The sequence below is a fragment of the Nicotiana tabacum genome, chromosome 8 (assembly GCF_000715075.1).
Source record: "Nicotiana tabacum cultivar K326 chromosome 8, ASM71507v2, whole genome shotgun sequence".
NCBI classification, from domain to species: Eukaryota; Viridiplantae; Streptophyta; class Magnoliopsida; order Solanales; family Solanaceae; genus Nicotiana; species Nicotiana tabacum.
The window spans coordinates 36,097,950-36,114,023 of NC_134087.1; the positions used below are offsets into that span (position 1 = coordinate 36,097,950).

Here is a 16,074-nt window from a genome sequence, read left to right on the forward strand (position 1 = left end):
TAGCATCAATTTTGTTTAAAGCAGGGCATCCAGAAGTGTTTATTTGAGTTGGTAAGTCCTCCCTTCTCTTATCTTTTCTGTCCATTTTGTCCTCTTCCTTTCTTCTCATTTTTTCGTGAATAGACTGAAAATTGACCAAGGTTCTGAACCTAGGCTTTCCTTTTTTTACTTCTTCTTCTGGATCGATCCATGTCTGTATTTGTTCCGGCTGTGTTTCAGTTTTCCTTTCAACTTTTAAACGTTGTTTTATTCACTCGTCATTCTTAATTGTCATTCATGACTTTAAGCTTCTGATTTTTAGTTGTATGATTAGTTTAATTAGATGTTGTTGACTTGGTAATATAATTAATTCTAGCTTATTATTTGGTTTAAATCAGTCATTTAGTTTAGATTTTGGTTTTGAAATTTTTTAATTGGTTTCTTCTTCTGCTTTTCATGAATTACCAAATGGATTTTCTGGTTGGCTTTGGGCTTTGGGGTCATTTCTGACCCATTTTCAAGGGAAACCCGCTCAATTGGGTTTAAGCTATTAGGTCAACCTGACCCGTGAGATAGGCTGGGGTAATTGACCGGGGTTTAAGGGTTAGTTTGGGGAATTTAGGTAAGGGAATCTCTTTTAACTGATTGAGGAAGCTTCTTAGAAGATGGGGTGGGGACTAATGCGAAATTTGATTTTTGAACCTAAGGCTATCTAAGCAAGAATGAAAATATCAAAAGGGTAAAAGTGCAATAAACTGAATTCCTCTTGCTGCCCTAAAAGCTTGCCTATAAAGGCACTCTTTCTTCAGGCTTAAGGCAGAGATTGGAGGGACTAAAAAATTCTAAAAAGGTTGCAGACGGCTAAGCTAAAAAAACACTTGAAAACTCTTGCATTTTGGGTAGAAGTTGATCTAATTCTGCAAGTTTAGTCTTTCAATTTTGAAACCTTCGAAGAATTTCTAGCTTATTCTGGGATTAAAAGATGATTTGAGGGCTGTTAGATCACTGTTCCATTGCTGATCTTGAGTTGACTTCTACTGTTACTTCCTGTTTGTTTGGTTTACTGCTGCTGCTTCCCTCTGACCTCAAGCTTGATTTTTCTGGTTTTGTTTTGCTATAATCAGGTACATGTTCCTGAATCCTATTTAATGTGAAGCTTGAGTTGAAGTATGAAATGGAAATTGGGAGTTTTAAGCACAGTCTCAACTTGTTTTGTTCATAGCTTAATTTCATCATCTTTTTTTTTGAATTATTGAGTTATCTAGTGCATTGAATTCTGCTGGATGTTGACAATACCCTTCTGAGAGCTATATTTGGTTGTACTCAATGGGAAATCAATTTTCTATCAAGTATCTTGTAGCTAGATGTTGTTTATCTTGCATTATTCTGGAAAACTCGATGAATAACTAGTTTGGTCACATCAGTAGTTAGATTGTGCATTCGACCATGTTAGATCGTGCAGATTCTATTAGGTCTCTTCCTGCTATGTAATGCATCTGGTTATTACAACATATTTCGTTGTATTTCAATAGCATTGCATTCATGCAATAGGTAACTGAATGTTTCTTAAGTAGTAATGAATAGAAGTCATGCTTAAAAGAAAAGGAAAATGATTCAAGTTACTTTAAGAGTCAAGTTGTGCATTGACTTATTTATGATGTGCTTTTTTAAAAAATATATTTAGTTTAAGATTGATGTTTAGATTTGCATTTGTTCATTGGAGAGTCCCATACAATTCTATTTGTCAATTATAGGTATTGAACAGAGTTTTAAGCACATTTGAAATTGTCTTTTGAAATTAGTTGAAGGTTGATTCTAGCATGATTGATTGTTATTGAATGCTCTGTTGGTACCATGTCAATATTTCTGATTTCAGCTGCCATTTATGCGCCAAGAGACTCGAACTCGAGTCTGGTCTTCCTCAGGCCTTAGTTCTCAAAAGATTGGGCTATTCTTTGGGCTTTGGATCATGAGGCCACTTAAAACGGAGTTGCAGGCTTCATCATATCGGGCCTGCTTGTTTCAAATTTCCTTTTCATTTGCTGAAGATGGCATGAGCCAGTTAACAATCAGATCTGTCCTTTTCTTTAACGCGAAAGTTTCTGTTTAGGCTAGTATGAGCATTAGATTTAAAAAAAGGTTAAAAATCCCAACTCTTTAGTGCATAATGATTTAGATTTCGTTAATTAGTCGAAGCATGATGGCCCTCACTTAATCGATTTTAATCCTTAGAATCCGAGGCGAGCCATTTAGCAAATTTTCATGGCCCTCGCAAAGTTAACAACGCATAGTTGCTTTAGGCGCGTTATTTTAATAATATTACCTTCTTAAATTCGGGTGCGCATTTTATGTGACCCAAATCCAAATCTTAATAACGTTGAATAAATGTGTTTCGGATTGTGGGTGCATTTCATGTGGCGCGGTCCAAAGACATGTTTTAGACGACGTTAAATCTTCTTTAAAATTAATTAAAGTGATTGATAATTTAAAATTATACCATAGGCTAAAACATGTATTAAAATCAAATAATAGGCCAATTATAATGGTTTAAGCGACCGTGCTAGAACCACGGAACTCGGGAATGCCTAACACCTTCTCCCGGGTTAACAGAATTCCTTACTTAGAATTTCTGGTTCGCAGACTTCAAAAGGAAAGTCCAATTTCCTCGATTTGGGATTTTAAAATAAACCGGTGACTAGGGACACCAGAAAACAAACCATCCCAAATGGCGACTCTGAATAAAATAAATAAATAATCCCATTTCGAATAATGTCACTTTAATCGGAAAACTCCTTATATATACCCTCGGGTGTAGTAAATAAGAGGTGTGACAATTATGGGTACTAACTTACAACTAGGGGTGTCAATGGATATTCGAAAACCGACTAAACCGATCGAACCGTACCGCACCGAACCGATTTTTAGGTTTCTTTTTAAGAAACCGTAGGTTTTGATATAAATCTATAACCGTACCGATAATTAGGGTAGGTTTTTTATTTTATAAAAATAAACCGGAAAAATACCGAACCGTATCGAATAAATTTTACATGTGGAAAATATATTTATTTAGTAAGTTTAAAAATAATAATGCATTAAATTTTCTTTAGGCCTTGGAATTATAAAAACTATTACAAGCCAACAAGTAATTAAACTCAAAATACTAATTCCTAAAACCTATTGTGCTACTTCTACTTAAACTAAGTTATTTCAAGTATCTTTATTAGCAAGACACAAAGTATTCTAGCAATTATGAGTAGCAAACTACAATGTATTGAATATGTTTCTTTTCATATAATTTAGATTTATCTTTTTGAATATTTAATCTTCTATAGACTTTATTCTTGAGTCCCAACCTGGTATATCTTTCAACTCGTGTGATTTATATTTTCTTTGCCTTTGTTTGATTTCTTTTACGTTGTTGTAGAATAGTTGATGGATTTATACTCTAGCCATTTTTTTTAATTTATCACCCTTTAAACAGTAAAAATGTCTAGAGAGTTTTGCTAAGTCCTATAAAAGAACGTATGTTATTGCATTCTACTTCTACTGATGAATTTTACATGATATTAAAAAAAATCGAAAATTAACCGAACCGTAGCGATACCGAAGAGAAACCGACATGATTGAGACGGTTTTGAAAAGTCTAATTTTTATTATATATAATAGAATAACCGAAAAATTGGTATGATACAAATTTTATAAAATAACAAACCGAACCATTGACACCTCTACTTACAACGACATGAATGTTATACTAAATTTTTATGTTAACTATCCCACATTGGAAATGTAATAATAAAATCACGATTATATAATCCTGAAATTATTAATATAAACATGTTACAATAAACCTATTTTAAAAAAAAATACTACATTGTTTTACTTTTCAAACAACAATATAGTGGTATAAAGTAGATAGAGGTAATATTTATTTCTCTTTTTAGAGTTTACTTTAAAATTCATATTTTCTTTTAGTAAATTATTTGAAGAAGAAAATCAATTGAACAGACCTCGAAGGCCGAAGCTAAATTCTCGTCTACATCAAAGTGGCACAATGAAATAAACAGAAAAAGAACCAAATCTAAGTGTTTAGATCCCATCATTCATTTTCATTCAACTGCTACAATTTGAAATGAATATGCTTTTTCTCTCTGTCTCCATCTTCCTCCTCTTAGCTCCGGCGTCATTGCCGTCGATCGCGGCGGCGGAGACGGAGCAGCAGAAGCAGCAACAGTTCGCCGTTGACGGCGGGAAAGTATTGGAGCTTGGTGAATCCAACTTCGATGCCGCAATTTCCACCTTCGATTATATTCTCGTCGATTTCTATGCTCCTTGGTGTGGCCACTGCAAACGTCTTGCTCCTGAGGTCCATTTCCTTTTTTAATTGGTCGGGATCATATCTGATGATTTCGTATTTATTTATTTATTTAGTCAACTATTTTACTTTCTACTTGCGATTTATAGCTGATTTAAGCATATATCAGAGACCTGTACTTTAATTGAATTAAGGTCCTGCTTGAGTGTAGTCAGTCGTAGGTGCAAAGTACTTTACTTACTGTTGTAAGTGGATAACTGCAATAAATACAGTTGCTTTTCTTTAGTTTAAGTGTGAGTAAGAGCAAATCAGGTATACGTGATAATTGACCTCAATTACAAAGAAGACAAGCCAATGAGTTGAATGAATTAAGAACTGCAAAACTAGAATAAGCATATAATGAGAGTTTGATACTTTTGCTGGAATATGTAATCTAAATTAGACTATAGATCTTTTCTCTTTTTATGATAGTAGTGTTCGAGCCAGCTTGTGCACACTCAGACTATTTCACTAGGTACTGCTATGTCCCCCAATACAAGTACCGAGTAACTTTGTCCACTAAGGATTAGGCAGATAGGAAGAATAACCTGGTCTTTTTGTCTCTGATGGGTTTTGAACCTTGATCTTTGAGCACTACTAGACCATGCACTTGGGTGCCAAATCGGAGTATAAATCATAGAGGGGCTAATTGCAGCTTTTGTCCCTACTTCAGGGCTTTTGCGATCTCTTTCCTAGATATGATACTTAGTCTGGATGTCGCAAGTGTTATTGCTTGGTCTATCAGAGAAGGCAGATTGAAACCTCCTTTATACTGAAGAACATGCGCCAGTTTTTAATTTTGAATTTTGAAAAGGAAATTTCCATTATTATCTTCAACTTTATATCCATTACCTTCAAATTGTAATCCTTTTATTTCAAGAGGTTAAGGAGCAAATATTTGGGGCTAACTATAGAAACTGAATACCTGATATAAAATTAAAAAAAAAAATTGCAACTGATTAGCTATTGGCATGGTCATTAATATGAAATTGCAAATGGTTGTGTTTGTTTTTGATCAAATGCCGTTTGCTGTACAGTCAAACATATAAATTTACTGGTGGATGGACACCGTAATTGTTTTTGTAAGGTCCAAATGCTATGTTTGTTTACCTTTTTGGGAAAGAAACGAAACATGGTTAGATATTTTCTGAAGCAAGTGATAGTTACAGTAGAAAAAGAGACAAAGAAAGAACTACGGACGGTTGCATTTCTACCTTAATTTATAAAAGATTATCCAACTAAATTTAAAAAGGTTGCATACTTTCCAGCGAAAAGGTAACTAGCCTCTAGAATGATTATGTCATGTAGGCAATACATAGATTTGGATTTTCATTCATTTTGTGAAAGTAATCCCTACATTATTATTCGCCTGCATAATAATGTGTATGTTATTATTCACCGCATACAAGTCCTGCATTATAATTTCTATAACTAGTACTTGAACCAAACGACCCTAAGAGTATTATCTCTCTGTTAGATGGCTTCTGTGTTAGTGTGGGAGGAGAGTGTTTTGCTGGTTGGCCATATGGAACTGCTTGAGAGATGAGGTTGCAATGGTTCTTTATATACATTGATAATCTTAATATCAATCATATCTTAAACTACAATGAGCCCCTCCCCCCTCCAATTTTTTTTTTTTTTTTTTTTTTTTGCATTTAATATTGCCTTCAATATTTGCTTCTCTTCTCAAGAAAAGAACCTCTTTATTGTGTACTCTGCTAGAAGTATAGAATGCGAACAGCATTGTCTTCCAGACTTCCAGGATAACTTGGGTTAACTTAAGTTTAAGTTCTTTGCAGTTGGAATTTTGTGTGATTTCATGTGATTTTTCTGAATTTTTGGAATTTTGACCTCTAGCAATCTGACAAAGTTTAAGTTCTTTGCAGTTGGACAAAACTGCTCGCATTCTTGCTGAATTGAAGCAGCCCCTAGTTATTGCAAAAATAGATGCTGACAAATACAAACGTGTTGGTTCAAAATATGACATCGAGTACGTGTGCCTTGACCTTATATCATTAAATCATTTTTTGATATTAGTTTTACAATGTATGAACTGCATCTGTTTAATCAGGTTTGCAAGAACTGAGAAGAAGAGTAGTTATTCATTAATTCGATAAGACATTTTTCTTATCATTCTTCGAGGGCTATCATTTAGTGATATTCATAATCAAAATAGATGTCAAACTCAGTAGTGCAGTGCAGGCCACAGATCTAAGAGGCTGATTCCGGATTTCCCAGCCAATTAACCATTCCTTCCTGAAGTGATAGTGATCACAACAGTTTGCTTTAAAACTTGGATTTTGTTTTTACTATCTTAAATGTACCATATGGGCAATTTTTTACGTATGCACATGCATAAAAAGCAGATAATATGTGTTTGGAAGTAGAGGAGTTACAAGACACTGAAGTTGATAAGCAAAAAAGGCTAGATGCTGAAAGCTTATTGAGGGCCCTGCCACATCTATCTTCCATGTCAGTACATTCTGCCATGTCCTCTTTTGTCTTTCCTTTCCCTTGAACCTCCATTAGTTCTACCTCTGATTATAATATGGTCTCCTTTGTTTCTGTCCTCTCTCAGTCTAGGATCTTCATCTATATTGTTCTTTCCTCTTTCTGTGACTCATCATAGTTCTGATTAATGAGTTACGGGCCGGTGTTAACGAGAGATTGAAAGTTTGGAGACAGACTCTTGAGTCTAAGAATTTCAAGCTAAGCAGAACGAAGACGAAATACCTAGAGAGTAAGTTCAGCGCTGGGCCGGGGGAAGTGGACGTGGATGTGAGGCTTGAGTCACAGGTTATCCCAAGTAGAGGCAGCTTCAAGTACCTTGGTTCGGTTATCCACGGGGGAGGGGAGATCGACGAGGATGTCACACACCGTATTGGGGTAGGATGGATGAAGTGGAGGTTAGCATCTGGAGTCTTGTGTGACAAGAGAGTGCCAACGATACTTAAAGGTAAGTTCTATAAAGCGGTGGTTAGACCGGCCATGATGTATGGGGCTGAGTGTTGGCCTGTTAAGAACTCACATATCCAAAAGATGAAAGTAGCAGAAATGAGGATGTTGAGGTGGATGTGCGGGCACACTAGGATGGATAAGATTAGGAATGATGATATACGGGAGAAGGTGTACGTGGCTCCCATTGATGACAAGATGCGGGAAGCGAGGCTCAGATGGTTCGGGCATGTACAGAGGAGAAGCCCAGATGCTACAGTAAGGAGGTGTGAGCGGCTGGTTGTGGAAGGCACGAGAAGAGGTAGAGGGCGGCCTGAGAAGTATTGGAGAGAGGTGATCATGCAGGATATGGCGAAGTTTCAGATTTCCGAGGACATGACACTTGATAGGAAGTTGTGGAGGTCGAGTATTACGGTTGTAGGCTAGGAGGTAGTTGAGTCTTGCGTTACTTTGTACCTTTGTGAGCCTAGTCCGGTAGGGTTTTGTCTAAGATAGCTAGGGGCAATGTCGTGTCTTACTATTTTCTATTTTCGACGCAGGATCCATTTACTAGCCATCGTTTTTGCTTTGCATTTTTTTTCCCTGTATTTTATGTTCCAATTTTTCCTATGATTTCCGTGGTGAATCTAATATTCTCTCTTTTTGTCTTTTTATTATCTTGAGCCGAGGGTCTTTTGGAAACAGCCTCTCTACCCCTTCGAGGTAGGGGTAAGGTCTGTCCTCTCTCAGGCTAGGATCTCTCCCTCGTCTATATTGTTCCTTCCTCTTTCTGTCTAGGATCTCTCTCTCGTGCTTATATAGTGCTGATACTTCTGTGGTTATTTTTGGGGACTCATGCCATGCGCTGGAGTATGAAGTATCCTTTGTCAAGTCTGTTGGAGAGGCAGAGTAGCCAGGTGACGTATATGGGGAGGGTGTAATCAGGAGAGTTAAAACTGATGGACAAAATATAAGACTAGTAGAAAGGGGATCGAGCTTTTTAGTTGGGAAATTTGGAAATTGGGTTCTGATGTACTTTCTGAACCGTCATTATTTTAAATGAGGCTGTATTATCCCGAGAGTTCAGCTGTTGCGCAATTCAATTTTGTTTTTCCGCGAGAGTGTGGAAACTGAAAAGCTTCCAATGGAAGACTTATTAGATGCTCTTTGCTCTCCCTTGAACAAATAAATAAAAACTATGCTGAGCTGCAGGAATGCACATGCTTTACGGAAATTAGATCAGTTCCTTCCTTGCTTATGGAATTAAAAGATATGGAGTACTTATTATTATTATTATTATTATTATTATTATTATTATTATTATTATTATTATTTTATAAGAAGATATTGAAGTAATTCTTTTTTCTTTGTTTCTCTCTTTTTTTCTTTTGGTCTCAATGCAGTGGATATCCAACTTTGAAGATATTTATGCATGGAGTTCCAACAGATTACTATGGACCAAGAAAAGCAGATTTACTTGTACGATTCTTGAAGAAGTTTGTTGCTCCTGATGTGGCAATACTGAATTCTGACTCAGCTATTAGTGAATTTGTTGAAGCAGCCGGCACTAGCTTTCCTATATTCATAGGCTTTGGTTTGAATGAATCTGCTATATCACATTTTGCAGTAAAATACAAGAAAAGAGCATGGTTTTCTGTGGCAAAAGATTTCTCGGATAAAACCATGGAGTTCTATGATTTTGACAAAATACCTGCTTTGGTAGCTCGTCATCCAAACTATGATGAGCAAAGCATCTTCTATGGCCCCTTTGAAGGTTAGCTTTTCATCAACTGTCATATTAGGCTTTGGAATTAATTAAAATCTCACCCTGCTTATGAAGATAGTATCTCATCCTTCTAGAAACAAATAACAATTAACACTTGTTCATCCCTTGGGAAGCAACTGCGCAAACAAGAATCTTGCCATATTTAGACACATAATAACAATAGCACCTGCACTGTGTTTTAAAAACTTGCTTTTGTTCAAGGCATTGGCCCTTATGGTGTCACTTTAAAGCAGATGTCAACAATAATGTATTAGTCACTCTCCAGGTCCTGCTATGTACTTAAACAATGTGGATCAAGCATATAGTGCCATGAAAAATTGCTGGGAGACAGCAGTAAGTTCTTAAATTTCAGTGTGTCCAAAAACCTACTGCTAGTTATAGTGCCTTTAAAAAGGATGATTTAAGAATCTGCAGCTGAATTTGTTTCTTGAAGATTTTTATGAAATAATGGTGAATATCTGAACCTTCTTCCTGCTATGGATCACAGAAAAATTCCTTGAGGATTATATCAAGCAGAGTTTGCTCCCGCTGGCTTTGCCCATTACTGAAGAAACTCTGAGGTTGCTGAAAGATGATGAGAGGAAAGTTATTCTGACGATTTTGGAAGATGAAACTGATGAGAGGTCTAAGGGATTAGTGAAACTCCTGAAAGCTGCTGCATCTGCAAACCGCGACTTCATGTTTGTTTTTGTTGGGTTCAAGCAATGGCAAGAGTTTGCTGAATCATTTGAAGTTTCTAAGAAAACTAAACTGCCAAAAATGGTTGTTTGGGACGGAGATGAGGAGTACTTTTCAGTAAGTTCAATTACTTTTTTTTCCTCCCTTTTCATGTTAGGCTTTTGAATAGTTGACTTAGTGGCAAGCATGTTTTCCTGTTTCTCTTTAAATCTTAGAAATGTCCTCTCTCTGTCTTCAGTCTCTCATAGTTAAAAAATTACCACCCAAAAATTTCAGTCGCACAAATATTGTAGAGCTATGTCAAGTGGTTAAAACTGTGGATATGATCTTTTTTTTTTTTTTTGGAGAAGGAAATGTATCCAATATATTAATCAAATCATCAGCACAGAGTTTGTACTGGAAACCCAAATTTACATCTTGAAATGCTGAAACAAAAAGCAGAAACCAAAAATCCTTGTTCTTCTTACAAACTTCTAAGATTGAAACCTGACCATCTATATATTCTTGTTTACACCAAAAACTAAACAGAAGAATACAATTCATTTCAATCTTCTATGTAGAGCTACTTGTATCTTCAAAGCATCTAGAATTCCTCTCTTTCCAAACAGTCCACCAAATAGCTGCCAGGACAATTTTCCATCTGTCTTTGTTGGATGTAGCGCTTCCCCCAGTTTTCCAACTAGACAAAAGTTCATAAGGTCTTCCTGGCATTGTCCATCTAATACCCCTGAGATTGATGAACAGATTTATAAGACCCCACAACAACAATCAACACCCAAATCAACTCAACCGAATAACTCCCACAATTGGCTCGTTACTCTACAATGTAGAAACAGATTGCTAATTGTCTCTGCATCTTGTCCACACAGATAACATCTTGAGCAAATTGGCAGTCCTCTTTTCCTTAAATTTTCCTGAGTGAGCACTGCTTCATTGGCCACCAGCCAAGTAAATCATGCGACTATGTATGGTATCTTTACTTTCCAAATGTGTTTCCAAGGCCATAAATTGATTTGAGATCCCTCTTAATTCTTCGAGTCCTTGTATGCTGAGCTAACTGGATATGATCTTTTTCTAGACTCTGTTATTACATCTTTTGTGTGCACTTATGTTTCCTTGATGCCTGAGTACGAGTAACTCTTAGATGTAGACTTACCTGGCTTCCTAATTAGTTAGCGAGTTGAAACAATCTATTGGCATTGGCTTTGGGAAATATATTATTCTTCAAAAAGAATCCTACAAATAGAGAGATGCATTATGGTGAAGCCAAAGAGGAAGTGGCAGTAAGAACTTGAGTATTATCCATGTCCACTCTAGGCATTGCATGTTTGTGGACCCTTATCAAGTGTAGGAAATATAATTTAGGTTAACGTGCTTTATGTTTGGAGTCTGGACTTCCTGCTAGTACAACACGGCTAAAATATAATGCCTTCAACTTATGGACTAAAGTGAACCATGGACTCTTAATCATTTTTGCTTAATGCGCTGACTGAAATAAGCAACAGGGATAAACAGTACTTGAGGATACATTTTAAATGGTATCATTTCACTGGACGAATTTTTTTCACGTTCTTAATCCGAGTCTGTGAGATGCTTTTTGTGAATAATATCTACGCAGGCTACATACTTTTAATTTTCAGTGACTGGTCGAGAGTGAGACAAGTAGTTACACATAATCTAGAACAAGTCCCTTTTGACTAAATCAGTAAAATTAAAAATAGTACTCATGCAACAGGTTGTTGGCTCGGACAGTATTGAAGATGAAGATCAGGGGTCCCAAATTACACAATTTATTCAAGGATACAAAGATGGAAATGTTATTCAGAAACGTATTAGCTCTGCTTCTTTCATGGGATTCGTGAACTCAATGATCGGAGTTGGAACAGTAACAATCATAGTGTTTGTGGTCGCAGTGGTGATGATCATCCAATCTTTAAAAGAGGAGCCCTTAAGGGTTGGTACAAGAGATGAGGGAGATTATCCGAGCAGCTCCACCTCTCAGCCGGAAGACAGACAACCACTTCGTTCTGGAGACAAACAAGACAAGGAAGATTAAGTTTTGTATTGCAGAACTTCCAACCTCAATCTAACCTGAAATAGTTAGCTTGAAAATCCTCGACAGGAAGACCAAACTACACGTTGGTCTTAGAGTGTTGTTAAGTTTCATTCTCACCATGATCACAGCTCTTGTTATCTTAAGGAAGTGAACGGCTATACTTGTAGGAATTCTGTACCCAGGGGTTGGTAAAGCAGACTAATGCTTCAAGTTGTGCTATTTTTTGTATTATTTATAGTAAAATATGGAGGTAAACTTAGTTTCCCACTGTATAAATTTGTTTAAAACTAGAAATGATGCTGCTGCCAGTGGTTCTTTTCCGTACAATCTAAAACACCATTGCTTGTTTGGCGATTAGTGAGTATTGAACGCATAGTGGACCAATAAGGCCACTTAGGTACAGGGTGTTGACTGTATAAGCATCCTACAAAAAAGAAAAGGAAAAAGAACAACTAAAATAGTTGAAATATATGCGAGGTACGTTAGATAACCGAACAGCCAAGTACTGGAAACGAGCTTCTTCTTAGAAGCCCAAGAGTAAAACCCTAGATAGAAAAGCCCAACGACCCTGGCATAAGTTCGTAAAAATTGCACGGGCGACCAAATACCATTTAATCTATACCCATTTTTTTAAAACTTTTAACTTGTACCCATTTTTTAAACAACTTCAGCCCCCTTTCTCCTCCTCCTTCTCCTCCTCAAAGTTATATCCGCCTCTTCTTTCTCAAACTTCTCCTTCTCCCTTTTCTGCAAGAAATCTGTTACGGCTATGTATATAACCTGTGAATGCAAGTTCCTTGGTGGTTGTCTGAGATTCTACAGTGTGGTGGAGCTACTGAATCTTTTGAATATGTCATCTTAGGGATCATTACTGTTCTTGGTAGTCTGAGTCTTTGTTGTTTTCATTTCAAAGTGGAATGCTTTTTCTGTGTTGCTTCTCTTTTACTGCATTACACACCATTATCATTTATCGTTGTCATTCTCTTATTTTAAAGTTGTAATTGAATCTATAAGCCAGACTTCGACTCCAACATATCATAAAGATAAATCCTCATAAGGATTTCCTAATTGTTTTGTATTTTCGAATATCAGTTGCTTAGCAATAAAAATGGCTGAGCAAAGCTGAGTGTGAGTTAGACGAAATGAGGTTGCTGCATTTAAAGCAGATGATAACATAAAAAGCTTATTTTTTCAGAAAAAACTTCAGCTCTAGAGCTGAAGTTCGCCAGTTACAAACAAAAACTTCAGCTCTAGAGCTGAAGTTCGACAGTTACAAAACAAAAATTTCAGCTCTAGAGCTGAAGTTCACCAGTTACAAAAATAAAAACTTCAGCTCTAGTCGCCAGTTACAAACAAAAACTTCAGCTCTAGAGCTGAAGTTCGACAGTTACAAAACAAAAACTTCAGCTCTAGAGCTGAAATTCGACAGTTACAAAATAAAAACTTCAGCTCTAGAGCTGAAGTTCAAAAACTTCAGCTATAAAGCTGAAGTTCGATAGTTAAAAAACAAAAACTTCAGCTCTAGAGTTGAAGCTTACAAACAAAAACTTCAGCTCTAGAGCTGAAGTTCGACAGTTACAAAACAAAAACTTCAACTCTAGAGCTGAACTTCAGGCCCAACTACTAGAATGCTGAAGTTATGCGAAAAAGCGGGTACGCTTGCAAATTTTTTTTTGCAACGCGGGCACAAGTTAAACGTGATACAAAAAATTGGTATAGATGCAAATGCCCCATAAGTTCAAGTGTTCAACTCATTGGCCCATTTCCACTAGTGAGTATGAAATAAAAGCCCAATGACCCTGGCACATAATTGGACAGTGTATTTTTACACAAATAGCCGGTCATATTAATTGTTTACTTTTTTTAGTCATATACACAGATTATATATTAATTATACACAACTATACGTATATAATATATAAACGACTACTATAGCATTCACCGACTACTATTAGTTTAAGTGGTAGGGTGGATAGCTATTTGGGTTAATTCTTTGGAAAGGGATTTTTCGGAAACAACAAATGCTTGAAAAGAAAGACAAGCATATTATGTCACAACTACGTCGTATTGGTTTTACTTTATGATTGCGGTTTTAAATGTGTGGTCTCGAATTTAGGCTATTTGTTGTTAAGTTGTTTGTTGAATTTTTTTAATGTTAATAAACCTTGAGATTCTAATTTCGTCCGTGTGTACTTATATTTTTTCTCGTCAATCATCATGTGTTCTATAAAGACCTTTTGTGTTATAAATATATTATATTATGAATGTTCATTTAGTACTCCGTTGTAAATAAGCTTCTTGAAGAAACTTATCCATATGGGGCTCCACCGTAAATATGTTTATCTATTTAGTACTCTATTGGAAATAAACTTCCTGAAGAAGCTTATCACTTCGTACCCAGTTATGGATAAATATTACCCCGGTAGAAGATTATCCATACCGGATATAATAAGCTTATCCTTTCAGTACCCAGTTATGGATAAACATTACCCCCTGTAGAAGATTATCCATATCGGATATAATAAGCTTATCCTTTCAGTACCTAGTTATGGATAAACATTACCCCCGGTAGAAGATTATCCATATCGGGTATAATAAACTTATCCTTTCAGTACTCCGTTATGGATAAACATTGCTCTCAGTAGAAGATTATTCATATCTGGTATAGTAGCAGCTTACACAGCAGCTTCCTTTCTTCTATAAATAGAAGAGATTTCAGTTCATTATGTACATCAGCTTGAATTCGAATAATATAACAGTTTCTCTCTATACTTGTCTTTACTTTACAGTCTTTATTTTATAACACGTTATCAGCACGAGACTCTGACATCTCGAGCAAATACTCTGAAAGTATTAGAGGTAAGAACTTTCTTTTCCTAAATAATGTCAAATCTTTCTAAACTTGAATTTGTAGCCCTGGATATATCGGGCAAAAGCTACATGTCTTGGGTGCTTGATACTGAAATTCATCTTGATGTGATGGGTCTGGCAGACACCATCAAGGATAAAAATCAGGCATCAAACCAAGACCGTGCCAAAGCAATGATATTCCTACGTCATCACCTTGATGAAGGCCTGAAAATGGAATATCTCACTATTAAAGATCCAGTCATACTGTGGAATAATTTGAAAGATAGATATGACCACATGAAGATGGTCGTTCTTCCACAGGCACGTTATGATTGGACTCATCTAAGGCTACAAGATTTTAAATCTATCAGTGAGTATAATTCTGCTATGTTCAGAATTATTTCCCAATTGAAATTATGTGGTGATAATATTACTGATCATGATATGTTGGAGAAAACTTTCACCACTTTTCATGCCTCGAATATGCTCCTGCAGCAGCAATATCGAGAGATGGGATTTAAAAAGTATTCTGAACTTATCTCACATCTTCTTATAGCAGAGCAACATAATGGGCTATTAATGAAAAATCATGAAAGTCGACCTATTGGTTCTTGTCCATTCCCTGAAGTGAATGAGACGAACTTCCACCAAGCTAAACGTGGAAGAGGTTGTGGCCCCAGTCGTGGTCATGGCCGTGGTCGGGGAAGAAACCCCAATCATGATAATAATAATGCACCAAAGAAGCCTCCTCACCACCAGCAGTGGAAAAGGAAGGAACAAAAGCATGAAGCGGTGCAAACACCAAATGCAGAAAAAGCATGCTATAGATATGGAGGAAAAGGGCACTGGTCACGTACCTGTCGTACGCCAAAGCACCTGGTTGAGCTTTATCAAGCCTCCCTGAAGAAGACAAAGAAAAATGCTGAAGCAAATTTTATTTCTGAAGATAATTTAGACTTCATGCATTTGGATATAGCTGATTACTTTGCACTCCCAGAAGGAAAAACAAGTCATGTAATCGGTAGTGAATCTCTAGAAATGTAAATATTTTAATTTTTGTTGTTTGTAATAGATAGTATGGTTATGTAATTGTTGTACATAAATAAAAGTTATGCTTTGATAATGATGTTTACTATAATATATTTTATTTATGTTATTTTGAAGAATATGGATAACCCTCAAATTATGTTTGGATCAAAGACAAATCATGAAGATATTTGTGTTATTGATAGTGGAACAACTCATGCCATATTCAACGATCAGAAATACTTTTCTTATTTGCATAAGGAAAAATCAAATGTTTCAACAATTTCTGGTAATATAAGTTTGATTGAAGGCTCCAGAAGAGCCATAATATTTCTGTCTAAGGGAACAAAACTTATTATAGACAATGCATTGTTCTCCTCCAAGTCCCGAAGAAACTTGTTGAGTTTTATA

The 16,074-nt window shown here is 36.2% G+C and overlaps 1 protein-coding gene across 1 annotated transcript; it reads left to right on the plus strand.

The window, feature by feature from the left end:
- Window positions 1–3,973: 3,973 nt before the first annotated feature.
- LOC107763896 (protein disulfide isomerase-like 5-2) lies at window positions 3,974–12,105 on the plus strand. The gene is made up of 5 exons (XM_016582404.2): window positions 3,974–4,345; window positions 6,220–6,323; window positions 8,671–9,041; window positions 9,541–9,848; window positions 11,467–12,105. Exons 1-5 carry the CDS (start codon window positions 4,112–4,114, stop codon window positions 11,785–11,787), a joined length of 1,338 nt encoding a protein of 445 aa, XP_016437890.1. The 5' UTR covers window positions 3,974–4,111; the 3' UTR covers window positions 11,788–12,105.
- The last annotated feature ends 3,969 nt before the right edge of the window (window positions 12,106–16,074 follow it).

What these genes read in the sequence shown, in the direction of transcription:
- LOC107763896 (XM_016582404.2), top strand. Translation starts at nt 4,112, where the DNA reads ATGAATATGCTTTTTCTCTCTGTCTCCATCTTCCTCCTCTTAGCTCCG. An exon ending in GCAAACGTCTTGCTCCTGAG is followed by an intron (nt 4,346 to 6,219) that starts GTCCATTTCCTT and finishes AGTTCTTTGCAG; the next exon opens with TTGGACAAAACTGCTCGCAT. An exon ending in GGTTCAAAATATGACATCGA is followed by an intron (nt 6,324 to 8,670) that starts GTACGTGTGCCT and finishes GTCTCAATGCAG; the next exon opens with TGGATATCCAACTTTGAAGA.